The sequence below is a fragment of the Talpa occidentalis genome, unplaced genomic scaffold, assembly GCF_014898055.3.
Source record: "Talpa occidentalis isolate TD23 unplaced genomic scaffold, MPIMG_talOcc4v2.1 talOcc4.3, whole genome shotgun sequence".
NCBI lineage: Eukaryota > Metazoa > Chordata > Mammalia > Eulipotyphla > Talpidae > Talpa > Talpa occidentalis.
This window is the reverse complement of record NW_023603184.1, coordinates 5,111,331-5,134,768: the sequence shown is the minus strand read 5'-3', so window position 1 is coordinate 5,134,768 and position 23,438 is coordinate 5,111,331. Positions and strand designations below refer to the sequence as shown.

The 23,438-nt window shown below is 41.4% G+C and overlaps 3 protein-coding genes across 9 annotated transcripts in view; 1 reads left to right on the top strand and 2 right to left on the bottom strand.

Annotated features, from left to right (window-relative positions):
* LOC119255313 (activating molecule in BECN1-regulated autophagy protein 1-like) overlaps positions 1 to 5,556 on the bottom strand; it is a 68,381-nt gene extending 62,825 nt beyond the window's left edge. Inside the window, exons 1-2 of one of the 2 annotated variants that reach the window (XM_037522368.2) lie at positions 5,353 to 5,556; positions 4,803 to 4,868 (exon numbers count right to left, since the gene is read on the bottom strand). The gene's annotated coding sequence lies outside the window, so the exon portion shown is untranslated. The remainder of the gene's footprint in view (positions 1 to 4,802; positions 4,869 to 5,352) is intronic. The other variant, XM_054699232.1, reaches the window with a different exon arrangement.
* Positions 5,557 to 10,897: 5,341 nt separating this feature from the next.
* HARBI1 (harbinger transposase derived 1) lies at positions 10,898 to 17,546 on the bottom strand. Its single transcript, XM_037522367.1, has 3 exons — positions 17,511 to 17,546; positions 15,953 to 16,774; positions 10,898 to 11,468 (listed from the first exon to the last, which is right to left on the bottom strand). Exons 2-3 carry the CDS (start codon positions 16,620 to 16,622, stop codon positions 11,089 to 11,091), a joined length of 1,050 nt encoding a protein of 349 aa, XP_037378264.1. The 5' UTR covers positions 16,623 to 16,774; positions 17,511 to 17,546; the 3' UTR covers positions 10,898 to 11,088.
* A 383-nt stretch (positions 17,547 to 17,929) lies between these two features.
* ATG13 (autophagy related 13) overlaps positions 17,930 to 23,438 on the top strand; it is a 41,713-nt gene continuing 36,204 nt past the window's right edge. For 4 of the 6 annotated variants that reach the window (XM_037522365.2, XM_037522361.2, XM_037522358.2 and 1 more), the window contains exons 1-2: positions 17,930 to 18,264; positions 18,621 to 18,731. The gene's annotated coding sequence lies outside the window, so the exon portion shown is untranslated. The remainder of the gene's footprint in view (positions 18,265 to 18,620; positions 18,732 to 23,438) is intronic. The other 2 variants (XM_037522360.2, XM_037522359.2) reach the window with 2 other exon arrangements.

Below are 23,438 nucleotides of genomic sequence, written 5' to 3'. Positions count from 1 at the left end.
TGAACCGGCGCTGCAGAGGCTGCGGGCAGCTTCGCAACCCAGCGCTCAACCGCTGCGCCACCGGGGAGGCCCGCAATGAGGGAACTTTAATTCACTGAATCATGGCATGTTGCAATTGCAACTTTTTAGGTGGATTAAGGAAATCATGATGAAAATGATAATCCCTGCAAACACCCAGTAGTTGGCTTATCTTTGCCCCACAGCCCCCTCCTCCTTCTCTATCCTTGTTTGTTTCCTTCAGACCACTGGCTGAATTTCAGTATTTATTAGGTACCTAGACAATTCTGCTCCCCACTGGAATAAACTCTGCCAGAGCAAGAACACTAATGCTTACCTATGTATTAGCATCTAATGAGCATTCAATAAATAGTTGCTATATGAACAAAAGCATGAACAGTTAAGGGATGAAGCAAAGTCACAATCAAGAAATAGTTCCAAAAGGTCTGACAGAAGTATTTCACACCTCAGTTAAAAGCACAATACTCAACAAAGAAAGGAAAAAGTTTAAGTGGAGAAGTGGAGATTATCAACTCTTACCAACAAAGAGGCGGAGAGCAAAGATACTACACCAATCTACAGACACATAAACCAGGACTAACAGGAAGGGAAGGGTTAAATATCCCTAGTTTCATTCCATCTAAACTTGCAGCACCTAAAATTCATCTATCACTCACATAGATTTTAATATTCTAAGAGCACTTTATCTTTTTAAAGTAGTTTCATATAATTTTTCTCAACAGAAGAATTATGACAAAAGTATTATCTTTCACATTCTTTAAATGTATACTCAGTAAAGCACCAAAGTCTTAAATTTGAATCCCAGCCTTGCCACATACTTGCTGTGTGATCCTGGTCAATTTTCTTTCTGAATTGTGTATGCATAGGGAAAATAATACCTAACTTAACGGACTGTTAACAAGTATTAAATGAAGTAACACAGTAAAGAACATGACACAGTAAATGCTCTAAAAAGGAGAGTAACCTTCCTTATGGTATCCTTAAATAGTTTGTGCAAGATTCTTCTCTTGGGGCCTCCCTGGTAGTGCAAGGGGTTAAGTCTCAGCACCATGAAGCTATCAGCAGCCACTGCACCAGGGAGCTACCCACATGGTGCAGCAGACCTCTCCTGTCTCCCCCACTGCTCCCCTCAGCAGTGTATTTCAATCAGTCTGCCTGTTCTGCTCCTCACTGTTTCTGGTGAATCCTCTCAGCCCTCCTGCACCTCTAGCCTATACCCCAGCTCCTGTATGCATAAATAAATAAAATAAATCTTTAAAAAAAAAAAAAGATCTCTCAGCTAGTAAACTGGTAAACCCAAGACTTAAACCCAGGTCTCCTGATTCCTTAATCTGCTTCTACCACCACATCACATTACTGGGCAGGCTGCCACATACTACTGGGCACAGAAATACAACCTGACAATAACTGATCACAAAATTTTGATATATTGGTAACGTATTTCACCTTCGTTAAAAGAAAAATAATAGATCTGATTAACTTATGGGGAGAAGGCATTTGAAAATATAAAATATAAATTACCCCCAAACCACAGGACAGGTTGTACCATAGCACTTCTGTACAAACAAAAACTATGACAAGAAACAAAAAGTTCTCTCTGGGTTTATGAGGAACAATTGGAAAAAGAAACAAGAATGACTATGATTAAAGGAACTTATGGAGTTTTGTTTTGTTTTTGGTAAGCCAAACCACTGGGCAAAAAAACTGCATCCCATTCCAAAATAACTCCATCAAGGGTGAGATATATCTTTTAACAAAAGATTTATCTTTTGTTATTGCCAACATTCATGAAGATCCTTGAACACTATAAATGTTTGGATTCAGTATTAACAAAAAGCATAAAGGAACATCAAAAGAATACAAGTTTCATAAGTTCCCTAATACATGCTGAAAATATTTTGAAAATTACACAGTATAAAACAAAGTTATTACTGTTAATAAAAATAAAAAATAGTAATAGAAATAATCATTTGTTTTCAAATGATCTACATAATTATTCTTTTTTAAGTGATATACATAACTCTTTCCAAGACAAGTTCTAGAAGAAATAAAAAGAAGCTTACATCTTCCATAATCCCCACAAACTTTCTTTTTTTAAAAAAGATTTATTTATTTTAGGGCCTCCCTGGTGGCGCACTGGAAGCTGTCTGCAGCCTTTGCAGCGCCGGTTTGATTCCTGGCTGGCCAGGGAGATTCCCACATGGCGCCGCAGACCTCTCCTTTCGCACCCGCTGCTCCCCTCAGCAGTGTATTTCAGTCAGTCTGCCTGTTCTGCTCCCGGCTCTGTCTCTGGTGAATCCTCTCACCCTTCCATGCCTCTGGCCTATACCCCAGCTCTTGTATAAAAATAAATAAATATTTTTTTTAATTATTTATTTTATGCATAGAAGAATGAGGGTACAGACCAGAGATGCAGGGGGTGAGAGGATTCACCAGAGACAGAGTGGAGAATAGAATAGGCAGACTGACTGAAATACACTGCTGAGGGGAGCAGTGGGCGAGACAGGAGAGGTCTGCTGCGCTCTGTGGGTAGCTCCCTAGCCGGGGATCAAACTGGTGCTGCAATGGCTGCAGATAGCTTCACAATGCTGTGCTTAACCCCTTGAGCCACCAGGGAAGCCCAATCCCCACAAACTTTCTTAATAAAAGAGAAGACGAATAATTCAGACATATTCTGAACCTGCATATATTTCTTTTTTTTTTTTTAATTTTGTATTTTTTTTTATTTATTTATTTATTTATTTATTTATTTATTTATTTATTTATTTATACAAGCAGTGGGTACAGTCAGAGGTGCGGGAGGGTGAGAGAATTCACCAGAGCCAGAGCGGGGAGCAGAGCAGGCAGAAGGACCGAAGTACACTGCTGAGGGGAGCAGCGGGCGGCAGGAGAGGTCCGCACGCCATGTGGGACCCTCCTCCGGTGGCCGGTGGCCGGGGAGCAGCTGGAGATCAAACTGGCGCTGCAGAGGCCGCGGGCAGATTCGCAACCCAGCGCTCAACCGCTGCGCCACCGGGGAGGCCCCTGCATATATTTCTTAAAGGAAATACCAGAAAAGAGATTGATCTGATCTGACAGTGACAGAACATAAGATTTAACTAAGAAAAGGTAAAAGTTGAGTGAATTTCTATCACAGAGCAGGGGAGAAGTTGATAAGATCCATCCCTGTGACCTCACTACACCACAACCAAATTTCTTGTCCTCCTCAATTCAAATTAGGCCTCTGCTAATTACTTCCTACAGAAACATAACAAAATGTTCTGAACATTTATTTGTTTACTCATAGCAACCTCCATTTATTATTTAGCATTCATTAGAGGCCACTGAGCTACTATACTAACTCTAAATTCTATGCAGAACCTATCAGTCCCCGGGAGACAATGCTATCTCCTTCTCTAAATTCTCTCCTCTGATATAAATTCCCTTTTACAATAAAATCTTTTTCATAGAACATACATTCTTAGGGCCTCCCTGGTGATGCAAGGGGTCCAAAATCTCCCTGGTGATGCAGCACTAGGAAGCTATCAGCAGCCGCTGCAGCATGAGTTTGATCCCAGGCCAGGGAGCTACCCACATGGCACAGCAGACCTCTCCTGTCTCGCCCACTGCTCCCCTCAGCAGTGTATTTCAGTAGATTTACCTGTTCTGTTCCCCACTCTGTCTCTGGTGAATCCTCTCACCCCACCCCACGCCTCTGGCCTGTACCCCAGTTCTTGTATGCATAAATAAATAAATCTTCAAGAAAAAAAAGAAGAACATACATTCTTAGCCTAACTTCCCTACGTAGACTCTCCATAAAGATACTCTAGTGGGTCTTCATTAATCCCTTTCTGGGAACACTGAGGTCCTGGTAACTAGAAAATCACTCATGATCAAGGGCCCTTCATTTAAACCTTGCTGACCTCACCCCCTCCAAAAATAAGTTAGAGGAGGAATAATCTTTCCAAAACTCATATGAAAATACTAAAATTGTTAAGTCTACTGTTAATAGACTGCACAGATAGCATCCAAGGACTAGGAATTTAGTCTGCTCTCCCTTTAAACCATTCTTATTGATTCTATACTCTACGTAAACAATCCAGAATGACCTCTAGGTTAATTATTTTTTTCAACAAAGAAGTTACAAAAATTAGGATGAAACTGAATGTAGTGAAAATAAAAAGAATATGAACATTTAGTCCCCAAAGTTTCCAAGCTGGGAAAGAGAAAAAACATAATGGTGCTCCCAAAATGTTAACTTCCAATTTAAATACTTCAGTATTTAAATGATTCCTACTCACAGTCTTTTAAAAGCTAGTATACGCAGTAACTAAATCACTACTCAGTTATAACAAAACTGTTCCAAAAGAGTCGTTGGGTTTCCTTTGAATCCTTCCTAGAAAGCAAAGTCTCCCAGGACAATTATCTGACTTAAAATCTTGACCATTCTCTGTTGGACATTAACCTCTTCACACTACTGTTGAAAGGTTTCCACTGAGGGGAACGTAAAGAAATAGGTATCAACTAGAAAGCAAACTGACAGCAAACAAAATTATCCGTCAAGAAACAGAAAGAAAACTGTTTTTGCTACTCTGGATGAAATGACACAGATTTTGGAAAGCAAAACCTCCCAAAAGATTGCACTGTTTCTTTACTTCTGAAGTCGCCAGTGACAGAATCTATAATCTATATCCCCAGGAAGCAGGGATCGCAAACGACAAATCCCCGTGTGCATAAACGGACCGGTAAAATGGAAGGGGAAATAAGTGAGCCGGTAAATGACAAAAAAAAAAAAAATGACTTACGGTGTGTTTAAAGATCTGTCCGGGATGCGGGGAGAGGTCACGTCCCAGATCTCAGCCTCAATTTCCCTACCCAAAAAAGGAGAGAACACGACCCTTCACTCCAGGAAGCCAGAGGGCCTAGTTCCACACGCCTCCAACTACTCAAGGGTCCCCTCCAAGGCCGGACTTAGGGTCACCAGTGCAACTGAGTCACGACACCCGGAGCCTTGGGGCGAAGGGGAGGGGAAAGGGAGGCGGGTCAACGCCAGCCAAGCGATCCGTTCCTGGAAAGCGATTTCCCCCACACACCTGGGGTGCCAACACCCGCCCTAGACCCCGCACCCCCTCCCCACGGATTCCCACCCGGCAACCCCAACATCTCAACCTCCTTCCGGTTTCCCCCCCAGGTCCCTGCCGCCTCTCCGACCGCGCCCCCGAAAGCCGCCAACCAACTCCCCCTCCGGCCAGGTCCCCGCGGCCCGCCCGCTCGCCCACCCGCCCGCGCCAAGGTCTCCTCACCCCCCGGCGGAAGGATGCCGAGCCGGGCCTCCCAGGCGCCTGCCGGGCCTACCTGCGCGGCGGGCGGGGGTCGGTGTGCAGCCCAGCGGGTGGACGCAGCCACGGACCGGGAGCAGAGGCGAGAGGAAGCAAAGGGTCCGTTCTCCCCACCGGCGGGAGGAGGCAGCCTGAGCGCGGGGCCTCGCGGAGAAGTCAGCCTTCGACCCGGCGCCGCCGCCGCTCGGGAGACATCAAGCAAGAAGACGGCGCAGAAGATCACCGAGTACGCGAACACTCCAGACAGCACAGCAAGAGCGCCCGAGCGGTCGTTCAAGGAGTTGCAATCGAGCGCCGAAAAACAGCTCCACGCCAACTCGAGACCGGGGGCCCGTCCCAGGCATAAATAAACAAACCCAGATCTTAAGCCTGGGAATAAAATAGCCTATTCTGCCATTTTCTGTGTCGGTTGCGGACTGTTTAAAGGTGTTTGGAGAAGTGGAAGTTTTCTTGAGTGTTGACGATTAAGTCGTCGCGACACTTGTTGTCTGTAGTTCGTCGACGACCTTATGGACTCCCAGCACTTTCAACTGATTGAATTTCAGTTGAGCAAAATGATCGTTAGTTTCCTCACATAAGAGTGAAGTTAATAAAAGATAGGTATATACGTACATGTATTATATATGTGCCTGTCATCTATGTACACACACACACACAACACGGGACTGGGTGGGGGAGGCAGAGAGAGAATAGGGGAGAATTCAAGATGAGAGACAAAGCTAATACTAAAACTCCTAGTTTCCATAAGCATAGCAAAGAGATGCTGGGAAAATTCAGAATTGTCTACTCTGGCCTCAAAGCAGAAGAAAACAACTACTGCTTTTCTCTTTTAGTTTCTTACAAAGGCTCAGAACCACAGGAATAATGAGCAAATGTCTCTTTGGATTTAGAAGCTGAGACAAAGTTTGTTGACATTTTTATCATGGCAATAGCCTCTTTCTTTAAATAGCCTCTATCATGGCAATAGCCTGTTTCTTGACGTCTCAAGAAACAAATTAATACTTTCAGCACAAATATGGATTAATATGTACATCCTAAATACAATTCAATAAATCACTACAAATAAGAATTACTTGTTATTTGAGCAACAAAACAGCCTACCCTATTTTCTTCTAAGAAAGGCACAGACTTGAACAGCAAAGGAGATGATAGTCTCAGATACAGAGTGTATAATTTGATTAAAGTGAAAGACCACATCCTATGAAGATTAACTGTATCTACATTTTATTGTAATTTTTTAAAAATCTCCTTTAAGTCAGGGAAAATATTTTAGGAACAACTCATATATAATACAGGGTAAGACCAGCATCCAAAATAGAAGGACGAAACACAGGACTTTTGTTGTTTACCACCGTTAGTGGACTTTTTAAAGATCTAAACATTATAGCAACATCTATGAAAGTCTAAAAAAAAAAAGAATTTAATTAATAATCTGCTTCCCAAATACAAAGTCTTAATTTGTCCATGTTCCCATGCAGAATTTGGAAATATCTTACTATCATTTTAAAGTTAATTTAAGCTGAAATACAATTGTTATTGTTTTTGCATTGTATTGTTTGCCCATTAAAGTCTTTAATTGTTGTTATTTTTAAAATTTGCACAATATTCCACTAAGAGAATATATTGGCCATGCTCCCTACTGCTGAATATGTTTGTTGCTTCCAAACATTTTCTGTGTAATAGATATTACTGTTCTTGGGAAAAGGCAATTATAACCTCATTATTTATGATTAAAACTATCACACATAAACAAAAAGACTTAAGAAGCAAGGTGTTTTATTTCTCTGTCATATAAATGAAATCCAGAGGTATACAGCCTAGGCTAAGGTATGGGAACCAGACTTCTAGCTCACTGCTTTGCCATCTTCCATAAGTGGCTTTCATCCCAGATCTAAGACAGCTGCTCAAGTTTCAGCCATCATATCTGCTTTCTAACCAGCAGGAAGCCGAAAGGGAAGAGTCATGTCTCCTAGCTAACAGGATAATCTTGAAAATAGCACAGGACATTTCCACTTATATTCCACTGGCTAGGATTTAGTCAAATAGCCACACCTAACTGGGAATTAGTCTTTATCCTGAACAGCCATGTGTCCAGTAAGAATCAGGGGTAAATGGATACTGGTGACAAGTAAATAAGCAGTCTCTGCCACATTCCTGGAGCAAGATGAGGGTCAGGTAAAGACTCTTTCTTTACAGTCATCCCAGAGCTGAGTTTCTACTCCTATAATACATGTTTTAGTGAAACTGCCCTCTAGGAGAGAGACTTGTGAAGCCTAAGTGTCTACAGTCCTCATTCAAATTTGGCCTAAATAATGGCATTATTTTGAAAACTTGATCTCCATGAGAAAAACTAAAGAAACTAATTTTGAGGCTATATAAAGTTTTCAGTTTTTCAAATGCTGGAGACTTGTATTGGGGAAAAATACCTGGAATTTATGCAAATATAAATCCAAAATCATCTGAAAATGGAGATATTTGAGAAGCAGAGATTGGACTGCTCTGAAACCACAGGAAAGATGCCTTATTCTTTGGTTAGAGGTGCATCTCTACAGATAAATTTTCTTTAGAGAAGTGTTTCAAAGGTGGATTTAAACTTCAGTGTAACAGCAGGCTACTGCTTGTTTTTCTGGATAGAACTGTAGATCACAAGAGATCAAGAACTGAAACCCTCCATCCAACCTACATGAATCCTCACACTGGAGAAAAAAAAAAAAGAAAAAGAAACCAGGCTGGCAGAACTAAAGGTTACCCTGGACTGTATGACTGATATTCTACTATTGGTGGTAAGTCTGACTGTGTTGATTGTTGATTACTGTATTTTTTTTTCTATTTTTCTTTTTTTTATTTATACAAGCACTGGGTACAGTCAGAAGCACGGGAGGGTTAGAGAATTCACTAGAGCCAGAGGGGAGAGCAGAGCAGGCAGACTGACAAAGTACACTGCCGAGGGGAGCAGTGGGCGGCTGGAGAGGTCTGCGCGCAATGTGGGACCCTCGCCCACTGGCCAGAGATGGAACCGGCGCTGCAGAGGCTGAGGGCAGCTTCGCAACCCAGCGCTCAACTGCTGCACCACCACCGGGGAGGCCCTGATTACTGTATTCTCATAGGATTCTCTGAGGGGGTAGGGGAAGACACTCTTTTGAAGGGAAAATGATGCTTCCTCTGAAGTAGCGTGGCCAACTGTCCCTCTTGGCGCAGAACTAAGGGGTTTTCCAGGACAAAGGACTTTCAGTAGTAAAAATTCAAGGCTCTGGAGCAAACCAGAATGGTTGGTCACTCTATGAACAGACCTGACCATTGTCATTCATATGGAAAGAATCTGGAAAGACTAAACCTGGAAAAGAAGTTTTGAAACATGCTGGTCTGAGGAAACTTCCTGGGACAGAGGGCAAAAGAGGGAGGGAAAACAAGAGAGGAGAAAGAGACTGTTCTTTATCTTGGCTCTGGGCTAGGAGAAAAGTCTTCTGCAGTCTGGGGATAGAAACCTAGGCTGAGATAACTCTGTATCACTACCATGAGTCATCTTATTAGTAAGTCCAGGAAGAAGAGTTAGGCCTTGAGCAGCCAAAATGATGAGCCAGTTGTAGGTTTGGCAGTTGCAGTTCTACTGACTTTTCCTCTCATGACACCATGGAGTAATGTACATACATAGGGCTTTTATGGTAAAGGCGGAAGCAGTATAGCACTATAGAAGCCCAGAAGGAGAGATATTTGAGAACAGCAGGTCATTCTTCACAGTAGAATGATAGGAGCTCTTTCTTCTTTGAAATTTTTTACATAAGATAAATTTCCAGTGGTGAACTATATCAAAGGACTGAAAAGTATGGACATTTTAAGACTCTAGAATTTATCATTGCCAGACAATGTTTGGTGAATTCAGTACTTAGAAATTATCTTTGGTGTGCAAGTGATAAACTTCAAGTTGCTTCTGAAATACAAGACTGTAATTCCCCCTCAGGCTTCATGTTACCATCTAGAGAATTAAATTGTGGGGGGAAAACAATTTTCCTTTACTGTAGGTTTTTAAGACTAAAATGCTAGGCACTTAGTATAACCACATTCTACCTTACCATTTATGATACATGGGTGGCAGTAGTCCATCCCCATGCAATTTTCAGAACCAGAACTCTGTAGGGAAAATGCCCATTCTCAGGAAAGTCGGAAACTGTGAGAATTAAAACATTGCCTTATGAGGTAGACAAAGCAAGCTTGGGTCTGAAGTTAAACTTTAAAAAGGAAATAAATGTAACAGGGCACCTCAATTGCACAGGTATAGAGTGACAGTCACCTCTTCATTGTCCACTCTCATCTCAATGACACCATTGTCCATATTAAGTTCAACCTCCTGCAAAATGGACCCATCTTTATGGAGTAGGAGGATGATGGGAAATAGCATTTAGAGTAGAAATAAACAACAGATAATAATCCATAATTGTTTTTAATCTTCAGGGTGAGTCACCCTCAGTTGATTTCCAAATTTCTTCTCTCATCAGCTGTTCATTTCTTTACTTTTAAAATCACCAGATTAACACTGCCAAAGGCAGGTAGGAAATGATCCAAGAGGACAGTTCAGAGGTGGCACGTGGTAAGTCGCTGAGAAACTGGAAACAAGAAAATCCTCAGGAAAGCCTCTTTTTTGTTCCAGCAAAGGCACCAATGTGCAAATCTAATTCACACTTTCATTATTCCAATTAGGTTATTTTTATATCAGTATAATTTTAGAATAAGACTGGGTGGGGGATTATTTACTTCCTGAGAAATTCTGTCCATCACTTTGCACATAAAGATATTCAAGTAGGTCTGATTCCAAAATTAATTTCGAATGAAGAAATTTTACTTTTATCTCTCTTTTTAACACTTTCACATGCCTTCTTTACTCCCCAACTCTTCCTTCTGTACAATTAATTTCTAAGCAGAATGGCTAAACAGATATTCTAACATCGTGATAATAAGAAATATAATCTATTCAGAGGTGCATTGTTTAACCTTGGTGGAATATACTTTGCCCATCAATCTGTTGGGCCTTTAGATCCTTTGTAAAGTGTATGCTTGATGTTTAATCTATATTTGACTTGTCTTCTTTAATCTGATTGGACTTTCAAACCTATTTGGCCTCTAACTCTTACTCAGAGTTGGAAATAAGAGATTAGAGTCCTGATGTTCTCCCTAGGAGGTAGGTCCAAATCACAGTCCAATGATCACAGACAAACTAAAGGAACTTCTGACTGTTCCTAACCTCTTAAAAACGTAAAGCTGCAAACTCAGATTAGTAACCATTTTCTTATGTCAAAAAACTATTCCCCAATTTAAATCTACTCTTCATACTCACCTCGAGTTATGCCTATGTAGGCAGCAAGGTAGACAAGCTAAAATACCTATAGAAATAATTCAGGACAAATAAACCTTGAAATGTCCAGATAAGTGAAACAAAAAAAAAGTGTCTGACTAGATGCTGCTTCCCTCTTTGCTTTGACTTTGTCGGCTCCACCATGAATGTCTGCAAAAGGGAGCTTTCACATGAATGTGCTTGACCTAGAGTTCAACGGCTAGCTGGGAACTGCTGTCATAGTTCTGATTTAGTTAAATAAACCTTCAAATGAAGAGCGTCTCAACCCTTCTAAAATGCAGATTAAATGTTAATTTATGACAAGTGTCCACACAATCATGCCAGAGGATGGAACTACGTGGGGAGAGGTAAGGGGGAGAGTCTGTCACAACTCCTGGAAAGCCTCCCTCCTCCCCACTTTCCACATTAGCTAAAATGAGTGAGGATCAGCTCCTGACGGACTCGGTCAGCATCTAGGTCCAGGGATTCCATGTGCTCATACTCTTCCTCAGGAGGTTGCTCCATGGGGCCTGTCATTGGAGAGGACCAAACGTCCATCCCATGCTCCAGGGAGATGTTGTAGAGGACACAACAAGCCAAGATGATGTGGCTAGACTTCTCTGGCGAATACTGAAGTGCCCCCTTGGATCCATCGAGGCAGCGGAAGCGGGAGCAGAGGGTTCGGAAAGTCTTCTCAATCACACTGTGAGTTGCAGAAAGAGCCCTGTTATAGCGATATTCGGCTGGAGTTTCAGGAATGTGAAGTGGGGTCATGAGCCAGGTACGGAGAAAGAAGGAGCTGTCACCTGTGGGGAAGGCCCAAAGAAATCATAGATGATTATAAGTTGAATACGAACAAAAAGGGAAGGCCAGGAATATATACTGAGTATTTTTTTTAATTTAAAAAGATTTTTATTTATTTATACAAACACTGGGTACAGTCAGAAGCACGGGAGGGTGTGAGAATTCACCAGAGCCAGAGCAGGGAGCAGAACAGGCAGAAGGACCGAAGTACACTGCTGAGGGGAGCAGAGGGCGGCAGAAGAGGTCTGCGCGCCATGTGGGAGCCTCGCCCAGCGGCTGGGGATGGAACCTGCGCCGCAGAGGCTGCGGTCAGCCTCGCAACTCAGTGCTCAACCGCTGCGCCACCAGGGAGGCCCCTATATACTGAGTATTGATAAGAAAATGCAAAAGCTTCTGGAACCTATGTGTCCCAGAAAAACCAAGAGGGAAATGCTGTGGTAAGAGAAATTACACCAGCGTCCTGAGCAGGAAGACAAGAATCTTTAACTGGGAATATCTTTGGTTAAAAACTAACAGAGGAAAAGGCTGATAGCTGAGCAAAGCCAATTCTGAAAGAATGCAGGAAGGAACAGAAGGCACTGGTGGAAATAAAACTCTTAAATTCAAAGATCAGTAAGAAATTATCACATAGCAAGCCAGTCTTCAGAATCTCGTAAGAGTAGAGGAGAGAAAGGGGATTTTGCAGGAAATCTCAAAATACTTGTAAGGTAAACATCTAACCTAACCTTTATAACATCAGGTCTGAAAGTGCAATCAAAGACTTCAGAGTATTTCATGCACAATAATCATCCTTAACAGTGTTAAGAATAAAAGTCCCAGTATCTACAGAGAGAACGGAGGTCAGGTGTTCTGCTTTCCTAGAACCACACCTTGTAACAGAGGAACTGGTAGAATTTCACGTTAACAAGGACAGCATAACACAATGATGCAAATAGTAATAGTTGGAAATAAAATCATTTAGTTAATTAAAATAACACACACTAGGTATTTCTCATAAATGACTTACCAAATGATCATGGGAAGTGATTTAAAAAAAAAAGGCATAATGTCCTAATAAAACAATACAGTGTTTCTATTGTTTAATTGTCCTGACTCACTACATCTGACAGACAAAGTGTCTCCCAGAGGCACAAGCTCTAAAAATCTGAGCCAACTAGGCCACAGGAGTACCAGCTCCCACAACTGCTGTGTTCCTGACCCACCAACAAGTTCAATAAATAGTTATAGACAGTGAGGATGCTAGGCACTCTTCCAAATATATAGGACTTTTTTCTTTTAAGAGCTTACATTTTAAGAACTAATTAACTTCTGGGCCTCCCTGGTGGCGCAGCGGTTGAGCACTGGATTGCAAAGCTGCCCGCAGCCTCTGCAGCACCGGTTCGATCCCCGGCTGCTCCCCAGCCACCGGAGGAGGGTCCCACATGGCGCGCAGACCTCTCCTGCCGCCCGCTGCTCCCCTCAGCAGTGTACTTCGGTCCTTCTGCCTGTTCTGCTCCCAGCTCTGGCTCTGGAGAATTCTCTCACCCTCCCGCACTTCTGGCTGTACCCAGTGCTTGTATAAATAAATAAATAAATAAATAAATAAATAAATAAATAAATAAATAAATAAATCTTTTAAAAATAAATAAATAAAAATAAAATAAAAGTCAGTAGTCTCTAAAAAAAAAAAAAAAAAGAACTAATTAACTTCAGGGCCTCCCTGGTGGTGTAAGGGGTTAAGTCTCAGCACTTTCAAGCTATCACCAGTCACTGTGGCATGAATTCGATCCCCAGCCAGAGAGCTAACCCACATGGCGCAGCAGACCTCTCCTGTTTCGCCCACTGCTCCCCTTCAGCAGTGTATTTCAGCAGATTCACCTGTTCTGCTCCCCACTCTGATTCTGATGAATCCTCTCACATACACACCCTCCCTCCCACACCTCTGGTCTACACCCCAGTTCTTGTATGCATAAATAAATAAAATAAATCTTTAAAAAAAAAAGAGCTAATTAACTTCAAATATCTAAGAATTCTTACTAAATTGTCAAGTTTTATATTAATATTTATTTGATATAGCTGATTTGTTTCTTCCTAAGTATAACCTATTTTAACTGAACTCATTCTCATCAAATACTGAATTTAATAAACTGATGTTGTAAATAATGTATAATAAATAATATCTATGCTACTATGTAGCAGGTACATTAGGCACTTTGAAATAAAACACTCTTATTATCCTATCCCACGTCTACCAGGTTAGATGTTATTGAACTCCTTTTACAAATGAGAAGATCAAAATACACTTCAGTCATGTTTTGATGTGTTAGCTAAAGCAAGGAGGAGGAGTTAGTCACTAAATGCTAATGTCAGACTCAGCGTCACTAAGACTATGGTGTAATGCTGTAAAAGAGAACACAATAAACATTTAAGATGAATGCCAAAACACAGAGACACTAAATGATAATTATTTGTTAAACGTTTTCCTAAAAAAACAGTATAAGTAGGGAGATAATAGGACAAGCTAGTTAACATACACCTTTTATAAAATGTTCCATCATTAGGTGGTTATAATCCAAGCACCACAAGAAGACAGACACTCAAGAGGGAATTAGGATAAGAATTGCTAAACAGATTACAATTGCTTACATGATTAGTCATCCACAAGTAGTTCTTGCTCATCTTACCTAAGCTGCTTAACAGGACTAGTTAGAGTTGAAGAAATAAGAACTTAGGCAGAATTGTTTGCAGGAGCAGGTATATTTAGAAATAGGGAATAAGTCAACCCACTCTGAAGGGACAGATGAAAGTGAAGACATGAACCCAAGGAGAAAATATGCTAAGAAAAAAAAGTGGGGGAGAGGGAGTCACAGCTAGTTCCAGTTTTGGTAAATCTAGAAGTATTCTACCAATCAAATGTTCTTAAGATACAATCAGCTATTCATTTTATTTTACACATTTTGTTATTCCACGTAATCCTGCCAATCTTCCCCAAATCACACCGTTGTATACACATCCTTTAGAGAACAGTGTTCTCCAAACTTACCTATTTGTATGAATCATTTAGGGCACCTTTCAAAAACAGATGTCTAGATTTTTTTCTCATTTCTGTAGTTTGAACATTTAAAATAAATTCCCCCAATGGCTCTTTTGATCTGAAAAATTGTGAAATACTGTTCTAGTTCAGGGATCTTTAAACTAGATTTCTTTCCTGTTAGAATTTCTGGAAATTTTCCTAGAAGGTATTTTCAAGAACTGACAGTACTAAGGGAATCAATTTCCACATCATGATTCCCTTGGGTATACTTCCCCAAAATCATGAGTGCCTAGCATGTGGCCCAGCACCCCAAAACTGGTCTTAGTATTTGTTAAATGTGGCTTCAATAGTCATCTCTCCCAAGTACTTCCACCCACTTCCACCCATTCTGTAGGGAGAGGAATCAGAAAAGCATACAAAAATTTGTCAAGAGTTTTTACTTATTATCAACTGTACTCTGTAAACAACTAAAAAGGTTACTTTATGGACCTCCCTGGTATCCTAAGGGTTAAGTCTCAGCCCTATCACCTCTATGGCCTGAGTTCGATCCCAGTCCAGGTTGCTAAATCACATGGCACAGCAGACCTCTTCTGTCTTGCCAGCTGTTCCCCTCAGCAGTGTATTTCAGTAGATCTGCCTGTTCTGCTCCCCACTTTCTCTGGTGAATCCTCTCACACAAGCCAGAGGTGGGGTGGGGGAGGTGAGAAGATCCACCAGAGACAGAGTGGGGAGCAGAACAGGCAGATGTACTGATATACACTGCTGAGGGGAGCAGTGGGCAAGACAGGAGAGGTCTGCTGCGCCATGTGGGTTAGCGCCATGGCTGGGGATTGAACTCATGCTACAGTGGCTGCGGATAGCTTCATAGTGCTGACACTTTACCTCTTGCATCACCAGGGAGGCCAAATTTTTTTTAAGTTTTTTTTTTATTTATTTATACAAGAACTGGGTACAGGCCAAATGCACGGGATGGTGAGAGGATTCACCAGAGACAGAGCGGGAAACAGAACAGGCAGACTGACGAAATACACTGCTGAGGGGCAAGAAAGGAGAGGTCTGCTGCGCCATGTGGGTTTCTCCTGGGCTGGCCGGGGTGGAACCCGCGCTGCAGAGGCTGAGGACAGATTTATGGTGTGGCGCTCAATGGCCTGCGCCACCAGGGAGGCCCAAAGCCAAATTTTTTCTTTTATTTAATTTATTAATTTACTTATTTATTTTTAAGCACTCCTCTTATGTAAGCAACAAAATGGGTTCTCATTTACACATCTTGGAATCTAGGTCAAATACTAGGTCTTTAAATTCTAATACATGTTTTTCAAATGACTTTTAGAAATTTAGGTTCTAAGAGTTTTCACCTAAAGTCTCAGCAAAGGGAAAGGATTAAGACTCAGGTTTACAGACTCTCCTATTTTATTCTACTCTGCTAAACAATTTATCTTTGGCTACAAAGATATTTTTACACTGCAAACTTACCAAGCAGCCAACTCTCTTTGTGCATTCCAGCTTCAAACTGAGTACCGAGAGAAGACTGTTGCAGCACAGCACAGTCCTGCAGGCTGCCTGGCCAGTTGGTCTCCACAGTCATTAGTGCCCCTCTGATGTCACACACCATTAGGCAGTTTAATGAATGCAGACCTTTGCGGTTTACATAAGAGAGGTCTTCGGCATTTGGTGCCTTGATTGCCACATGGATACAGTCAACCACTCCTATCACTCCAGGCATCCCAGCCAAACCATAGAATTCATCCTTCAGAGCCTGCATGGATGTTTCATCAGCTGGAAAGTGAATGAACTGGGAGGCTCTTTCCACAAGGGCTTCGGTCACATTGGTAACACAACGACTCATAGAGGCCTGACTGATTCCAATAGCATCTCCCATTCGAGTCTGAAAGGATCCTGAGGTATAGAAGCCCAATGCTGCAAGGATCTGTGTCTCTGGGCTAATAGCCCTGGATCTCTGAGTAGGTCTAGAAAGACTTGCTCCCAAGAGCTCCACCAAGTAATAAATGAACTGTCGAGGAAACCCATACACTGACATCAAGTATTCATCAGTCACATCATCCAGCTTAAAGCGGTCCAATGTCCGGTGACCTCGGCCATACAGCAAGAGGTCACAGTCAAGCACTGTTATTGGTATAGCCATGCTACATGTAAATGATGTCTCTACTTCCCTCTGCTATTTTTTCTGAATTCCTTCCAATGAAGATGTTGGTGCAAGAAGGTATTTAAGGAACTGTCAGAATTCAACAGCAGCTAACCATCAGTTAACTGGCTCTGGCACTTATAATCTTCTCTCTGTAAAGGTTAAAAGAAAAAAAAAACATTAGAAACCTAGCAAAGACTTGAAAGTGACTCAATGGTTACAACTCTTTTCCTCAAATTTCCATTTTGTTCAAGCAAAAGGTGCTACACCTGTTAACTTGGCTTTTCTCTACTAACTCATGGCTGTACAACAGGCTTGCTTGGGCTTGAAGGGTAACAGAAGATGAATGTCAGAGTCTCACTCAGTGCCTGGCATTTGGACTAGCAACAGTCAAAGACTAATGAACCAACGGGAAAATTACGCCAGGGTTAAACAGATCTGCTCGTAACTACACAGGTCACGAAGCAGCTGCATGTCCTATAAGTACCTAGGGAAGCGATTAGTCAAAGCGAATTTTATCACCTAGATCCCGTTGGATCCACAGGATAAATATGGGACAAATATATGTATTGGGGGGGAGGGAAGTTGTGCTTAAATCAGTCTGACAAGGGAGGAGGGACAAAAGAAAAACAACCGTCCACGACCCAGCCTAATGGACATAGATTATGTGTTCTAACAGACTTTCCCCTCACCCCAAGAAATCCAAAACGTGAGGCTGAGGGCTAGAAGTAGTGAAGACCAGACGCGCCAGACAGGTTGGAAAGGGCACGAAAGAAGAGCCTGAGAGAGCTACTCTCAGGCGACTCCGCCGCCTGTGAAAAGGCGCTTTAGAAATGGATACGGACGTCTGAGCCGGTCACTCAAAGTCAGCCGAAGCCTGTCACCCACCTCTCCTCGGCTGCCAGGTAACCAGCCTCACTCCCCACCCACCCACCCGGCCGGGTCCGGCCCTCCTCCGGTACGCGCAGCAGCGCACGAACCGCCACGGAGCCCAGCAGCGGCGCCGCCTCCTTTGCGTCACTGCCCGCCCAGCGCCGCGTCCTCACCGACGCTGCCGCCGCGGCGTGAGGTTTGCCAACGCACATTCCACACAGAGTTTAAACGTTGTCGTTCTTTCAAAGACCCGTTCACACAAGTTTTTCCCGCTGAAACTCTTAAAAAAATTGTTGAGAAAGGTTTTTGTGTAAATAAATTCAAATTCACTGAAATTTCGAAGAAAAAAGAGTCAAAAATAAAAAGTCCCTGGTGTCGCGAAAGTGCGGATGATATTGGGCAATTGGGTTTCCCTTATACCCCCTCCGCTCCCCCCGCCTTCACCGAAGCGGATGAAAACAAACACTAACGATGGCGGCGCCGGGAAGCGACCGGCTGCTGCGTTTAAGACAGGAGTGATCGTTTGAACTGTAAGCGGATCCTTGGGTTCGCGTCGACGTGAGTGGGACAATTCGCGCAGTCCTGGGAGCGAAACACCAGGATCTGTCAACCAGGAGCCTCCTGAGGCTTGAGGTATCTATCTGCGACCCGTGCTGTCACTGCAGCCCCGGAGCGCGGAGCCCTCAGGCAGGAGGCGCAGCTGGCCGGTCCCAGGCCCCAGCCTCCGTAATGAGAGTCCCGAGTCACTCTCTGTGTCGCAACTTCGCAGGTACTAACTTTTGGGGAGGATACCCCCAGATTTCTCAGCGCCCCCGGGTGGGAGGCTATGGATCTGCGGCCTGTTGGGTACCTCCTTTTGAAGTCAAAGCCGACTAGCCACGCTAAAGTCCCCTGAGCTTTCTTTGGGGAGTCGGGTGGTGTGGACCCCTTTGGTCCTTGTTTGTTCCCAGGCTTTACAAAGCTCCTCAGAGCTTTCGTCTCTACTTCTCTCAGCTCTTTGGGTTGTCATAAGGCCTTTTGGAGGTAACTTGTGGGGCCATACTCCGGGTTGGGTACCAATGTGAGTTAGGTAGGTTTTCAGTCAATGAAGATTTGTTGAGTGCCAAATATGTACTCCGCGTGTAGGTGAGGGTGACTGTTGACTAGTGAAAAAAGGGACCCAAGGTTCACGACTATTACTGGCCGTGGAAGGACCTCTGGAAATCTGCGATCCATTCTCATTAAATAAATCACTGGGTAAGTGGCTAAGCACCTTCTTGGGTTTATCACTAACATCTCAAGTTTTCACTCTCTCAGCTAGCCTAGTCAATTCTGCATACCCTTCACTTTTACTATTTTTTCCTTCTCAAAGAGAGAATTTTTTTTTAAAAAAAAGTACCTGTTTTTTCTCACTATACTCATTTAAATATTAATAGAATTAATTTTAAATTAGTTAGAACTTATTAAACACTTTCAATGGGAGACATTAAAAAATAAGAAATAGTTCCTTCCTTTACATAAATTAGCTTCCAGGGCTTCCCCTGGTGGCGCAGCGGTTGAGCGCTGGGCTGCGAGGCTGCCCACAGCCTCTGCAGCGCCAGTTTGATCCCCGGCCACCGGCGAGGGTCCCACAAAAAAAAAAAAAAAAAATTAGCTTCCAGGTCGTTGTGTATTGTTTTAAGTCCTTACCCTGCGTAGATATTATGGTTCCAACTAAATTACATGGTGGATTTTTTTTGTTCTGTTTTGTTTTTTGCTTTGGACTTCATTTTTCAGCTCAGCAAATGCTTGTGGAATGAAATCTGGAGTCTTAACCATATTTTTATTACACAGTGGGTGATGAGTAAGTGCTGAAGCAAGTGTCACATATACTGATCTATATAATAGGATGTATATAGTTATATGCATCATTTTCAAATTGTACTCCTTTAGATGTAAAATAGCAAGACTATGGCAACTTTTGAGAGGTATAAAATAATGACTGGCAAATTTTAATAAGAATTGCAAATCATTGGATCTTTCACTACCATACTTCCACCTACTTTTCTATTTTTTTCCTCAATAGTGGTTATTAAAATTGAAGCAAAATTATACTCCACATCTATACTTTTATTTAAAGACTAAGAATCAACTGGCCACAGTGGATTCCTGCTGATAAGTATACTGAATTTACCGTATGGAGGTGGGGACAAAATCTCTATTTTTCCATCTTCTTTCCTTCCCCTATCTATCTAACTTCATTTACTTAAGACTCAGGGCAGAGTGTCTATAGCCTTAATGCAAAAAGAAGCCTAAAACATTAACTTTTGAGTTTCCAAAGCCCCAAGTCTAATATATAAGAAATTTTTCAAGGGTAATTTTGACTGTTCAGCAAATGCACCCACTCTAGAACTTGCTGTGCCCGCTCAGGTATAGTTCTAAACACCTTATTAAGCTTAAGAGTTTTCTTTTCTCAAATGGGAGTGGAAGGTATTTTATTTATTTATTTATTTATTTATTTATCCTTGCCACAACCCTATAGGGTAGGTATTGTTTATCGCCATTTTATGAGGAATGTAATACAAAAAGATTAAATGCTATATATACCTATAAACCACTTGGTTTTAGTCTTCAGATTTTTAATATTTTTACTTATATCTACTTCACCTGTTAAAGAGGTCTTTTGAATCTTCAGGTATAGATTTGCTTTTATGAAGCTCTCCTCGTATCTCTAGGAATTTTTGATTCATAGATTTTACTAGTATGTAACTTATTTGTATAGGTTTGTAGCGATTGTATTTTCATACGTTGTTTTATCATTACTCAATAATACTCCTTTTAATCTCATTTTATCTCTTTTGGCCTGGAATTCTGTTATAAATATTGCCATTTCTGCTTTCTTCTATCTTTTCTAAAACTCTGAGTATATTTCTGATTACTCCTTTATTTTCAAATTTTGTAACTCTTTGGTAGGAAGACAATTTTTTTTAACTTTTCTGTTTCTCATTTAGCTAAAAATAATTTTCTGAATGGAAAAAGGGATCTTTATAATTTAATAACTCTGATGCCTTGAAAGTGAGAAATTTACTGTTTTGTTCTGTTTGCATTTGAACTTGTACTCAATTGTTTTTTCTTATTCCTGATTTGCTGTATTGAGCTCCTAAGACTGAATTCAAAACATTTTTTTAAAAGTTCTTTTGTGAAAATTTGAAAATATAGAGCCTCCCTGGTGATGCAAGGGGTTAAGTTTTAGCACTATGTAGCTATCGGGAGCCACTGCAGCACAAGTGAGTTTGATCCCTGCCCAGGGAGCTATCCACATGGCGCAGCAGACCTCTCCTGTCCCACCCACTGCTCCCCTCAGCAGTGTATTTCAGTCAGTCTGCCTGTTCTGCTCCCCACTCTGTCTCTGGTGAGTCGTCTCACCCCCAACCTGTACCTCTGGCCTACACCCTAGCTCTTGTATGCATAAATAAATAAAATCTTTTTAAAAAATTGAAAACATATATATATATTTTTCAGTAATTGATGTGATCTTTTCCCAGTTTTTTAGGTTTTAAGGGTTAGATACTATTGGGAGTCATTTTATATAGTCTTTTACCATATTATTCAGTTTTTTCTTTCAAATTATTTACCTTTTTCTCTCTGTTTTGACTATTACCTTAATCTATTTTTATCACCCCTTCCCATCTGGATCACTGCAATAGCTTCCTAAATGGTCTCTCTGCTTCTAGTCCCTTTACTTCATTTCCCCTTCTCTATATTCAGAGTAATGCCCCTAAATCTTTACCTACACACTTCAGCTGCATTTACTCTATACTAATCTACATTTGGCCTCTCATTTGCTCACTTTCATGATTCCTAGCAGCCTGACCAGTTCGTACTTACCTACTTTATTTTTCTATAAGAGCTGAAGAGATTTTTTTTTTTGCTTTGTAATTCTTAATTTATTTTTTTATAATAAATTTTATTTTTATATTCCCCATACAATTGCATCCCCCTTATTTTGACCTCAATCCCTTCCCTCCCCGCCCCCCACCCCCCATAGAGTATCTCTGGTTCATAGTTTTTTGTTGATTTTGATTTTCACTTTCTTACAGTTATTCATTTTCCTGGTCCCTTATTTAAGTTTTCTAGATTCCTGCTATGAGTGAGACCATCCGGTATTTTTCTTTTTCTTTCTGGCTTATTTCGCTGAGCATGATCCCTTCCAGTGCCATCCATGTTGCTGCAAACTGTATGTGTTTATCTTTTTTGAATGCTGAGTAATATTCCATGATGTATATGTACCACATCTTCTTGATCCAGTCATCTATTTTTGGACATTTGGGTTGTTTCCAAAGCTTAGCTATTGTAAACAGTGCTGCTATAAACATAGGGGTGCAGGTGCTCTTTGGAATTGATGTTTCTGTGTCCTTTGGGTAAATACCTAGGAGTGGAATTGCTGGCTCCTATGGAAGCTCTATGTTTAGTAGGTCCAGAAATCTCCACACAAGAGCTGAAGAGATTTTTTTAAAAGATTCATTTATTTACGCATATAAAAACTGGGGTGTAGGCCAGAGGTGTATGTGGGGGGATGGTGATGGTGGTGAGAGGATTCACCAGAGACAGAGTGGGGAGCAGAGCAGGTAGATCTATTGAAACACACTGCTGAGGGGAGCTGTGGGCAAGACAGGAGAGGTCTGCTGCGCCATGTGGGTCACCCCCCTGGCTGGGGATCAAACTCATGTTGCAGTGAGTGATAGCTGGTGATAGCTGGATAGCGCTGTGTCTTTAACCCCTGTGCCACCAAGGAGACCCCCCCTTAGGTTTTAAATTCATGTTTACATGGCACAGTGTATTGAATTCTGCCTACTTCACCCTAAGGTAAGCATATCCCGTGATGGGATCTTGGAAGTACTTTTAGAACAATCATATAGATGTTAGAAACGTTCTCTTTGAAGTCAGTGTTCAAGGAGATAGACCCAAGTTTAGAAAACTTCCATCCTGGGTGATAATGAGCCAAGTTCTCGACATTGTTGTAGACTATTTGATGAAAACTGATTTTCTGTTTGTTGATTAAATTTTTTTCTAATTTGAAAAATGTCACATCTACAGGAAACTGCAAGGATATTACAGTGAACTGTTCAGATTCACCTTGTTGGCTCTTTTCCACATTGCACTACTTCTTCCTGTTATATACTCAATAATATATGTATGTTCTACTTTTATCCTTTTTTTTTTTTTTTTTGCTGGTGCCTTAAGGCCTTCAGAGAAGTTACATACATTGCCTGAGAACAAGATCATTGAACAGAATGTAATTGTATCAGATTCAAGAAGATTTAACATTGATGTAATAGTGTCACCTAGTATATACTAGGTATTCAGTGTTGCCAGTTTTTTTTTTAATACTGTCCTTTATAGAACTTTTTTTTTTTTTAAATCCAGCATGAAGCATTGTATTTAGTTGTCATACCTTTGTGTTGGCCTTTACTCTGAGACAGTTCTTCACTTTTTTCTTCATAGCATTTTTTTAAAGAGTACAGGCATATTGCTTTATAAATTACCTTGTCTCTTCATCTATCAGAATATCCTAAGCTCATTTGCTTGCTTCCTCACAGTTAGATTTCTGTTACAGTTTTAGCTGTGATAGGTCCCTCTTACTACTGCACATCAAGAGGGATATATATATAGAGTCAATTTCTCAGTGTTGTTATGTTATTTTTGAGCACTGTGTTATGTCCACAGTCTTCTCTTTGTAATTAATAAGTAATCTGAGGAATGATTGTGTAAATAAATACCCCATTTGCCAACAAACTTTCACCCAGTGATTTTGTCATCCACTAGTGATTTGCTTAAAGCAAAAGCTCTTAAAGTACAACAAGAAAATAAACAACTCCATTATAAAACCTTAACAGACACCTCACCAAAGATGGATAGATGGCACATACTTACCTCCTATGTCATGAGCAAAAAGCAAATTGAAACTATGCAGTGAAATACCAC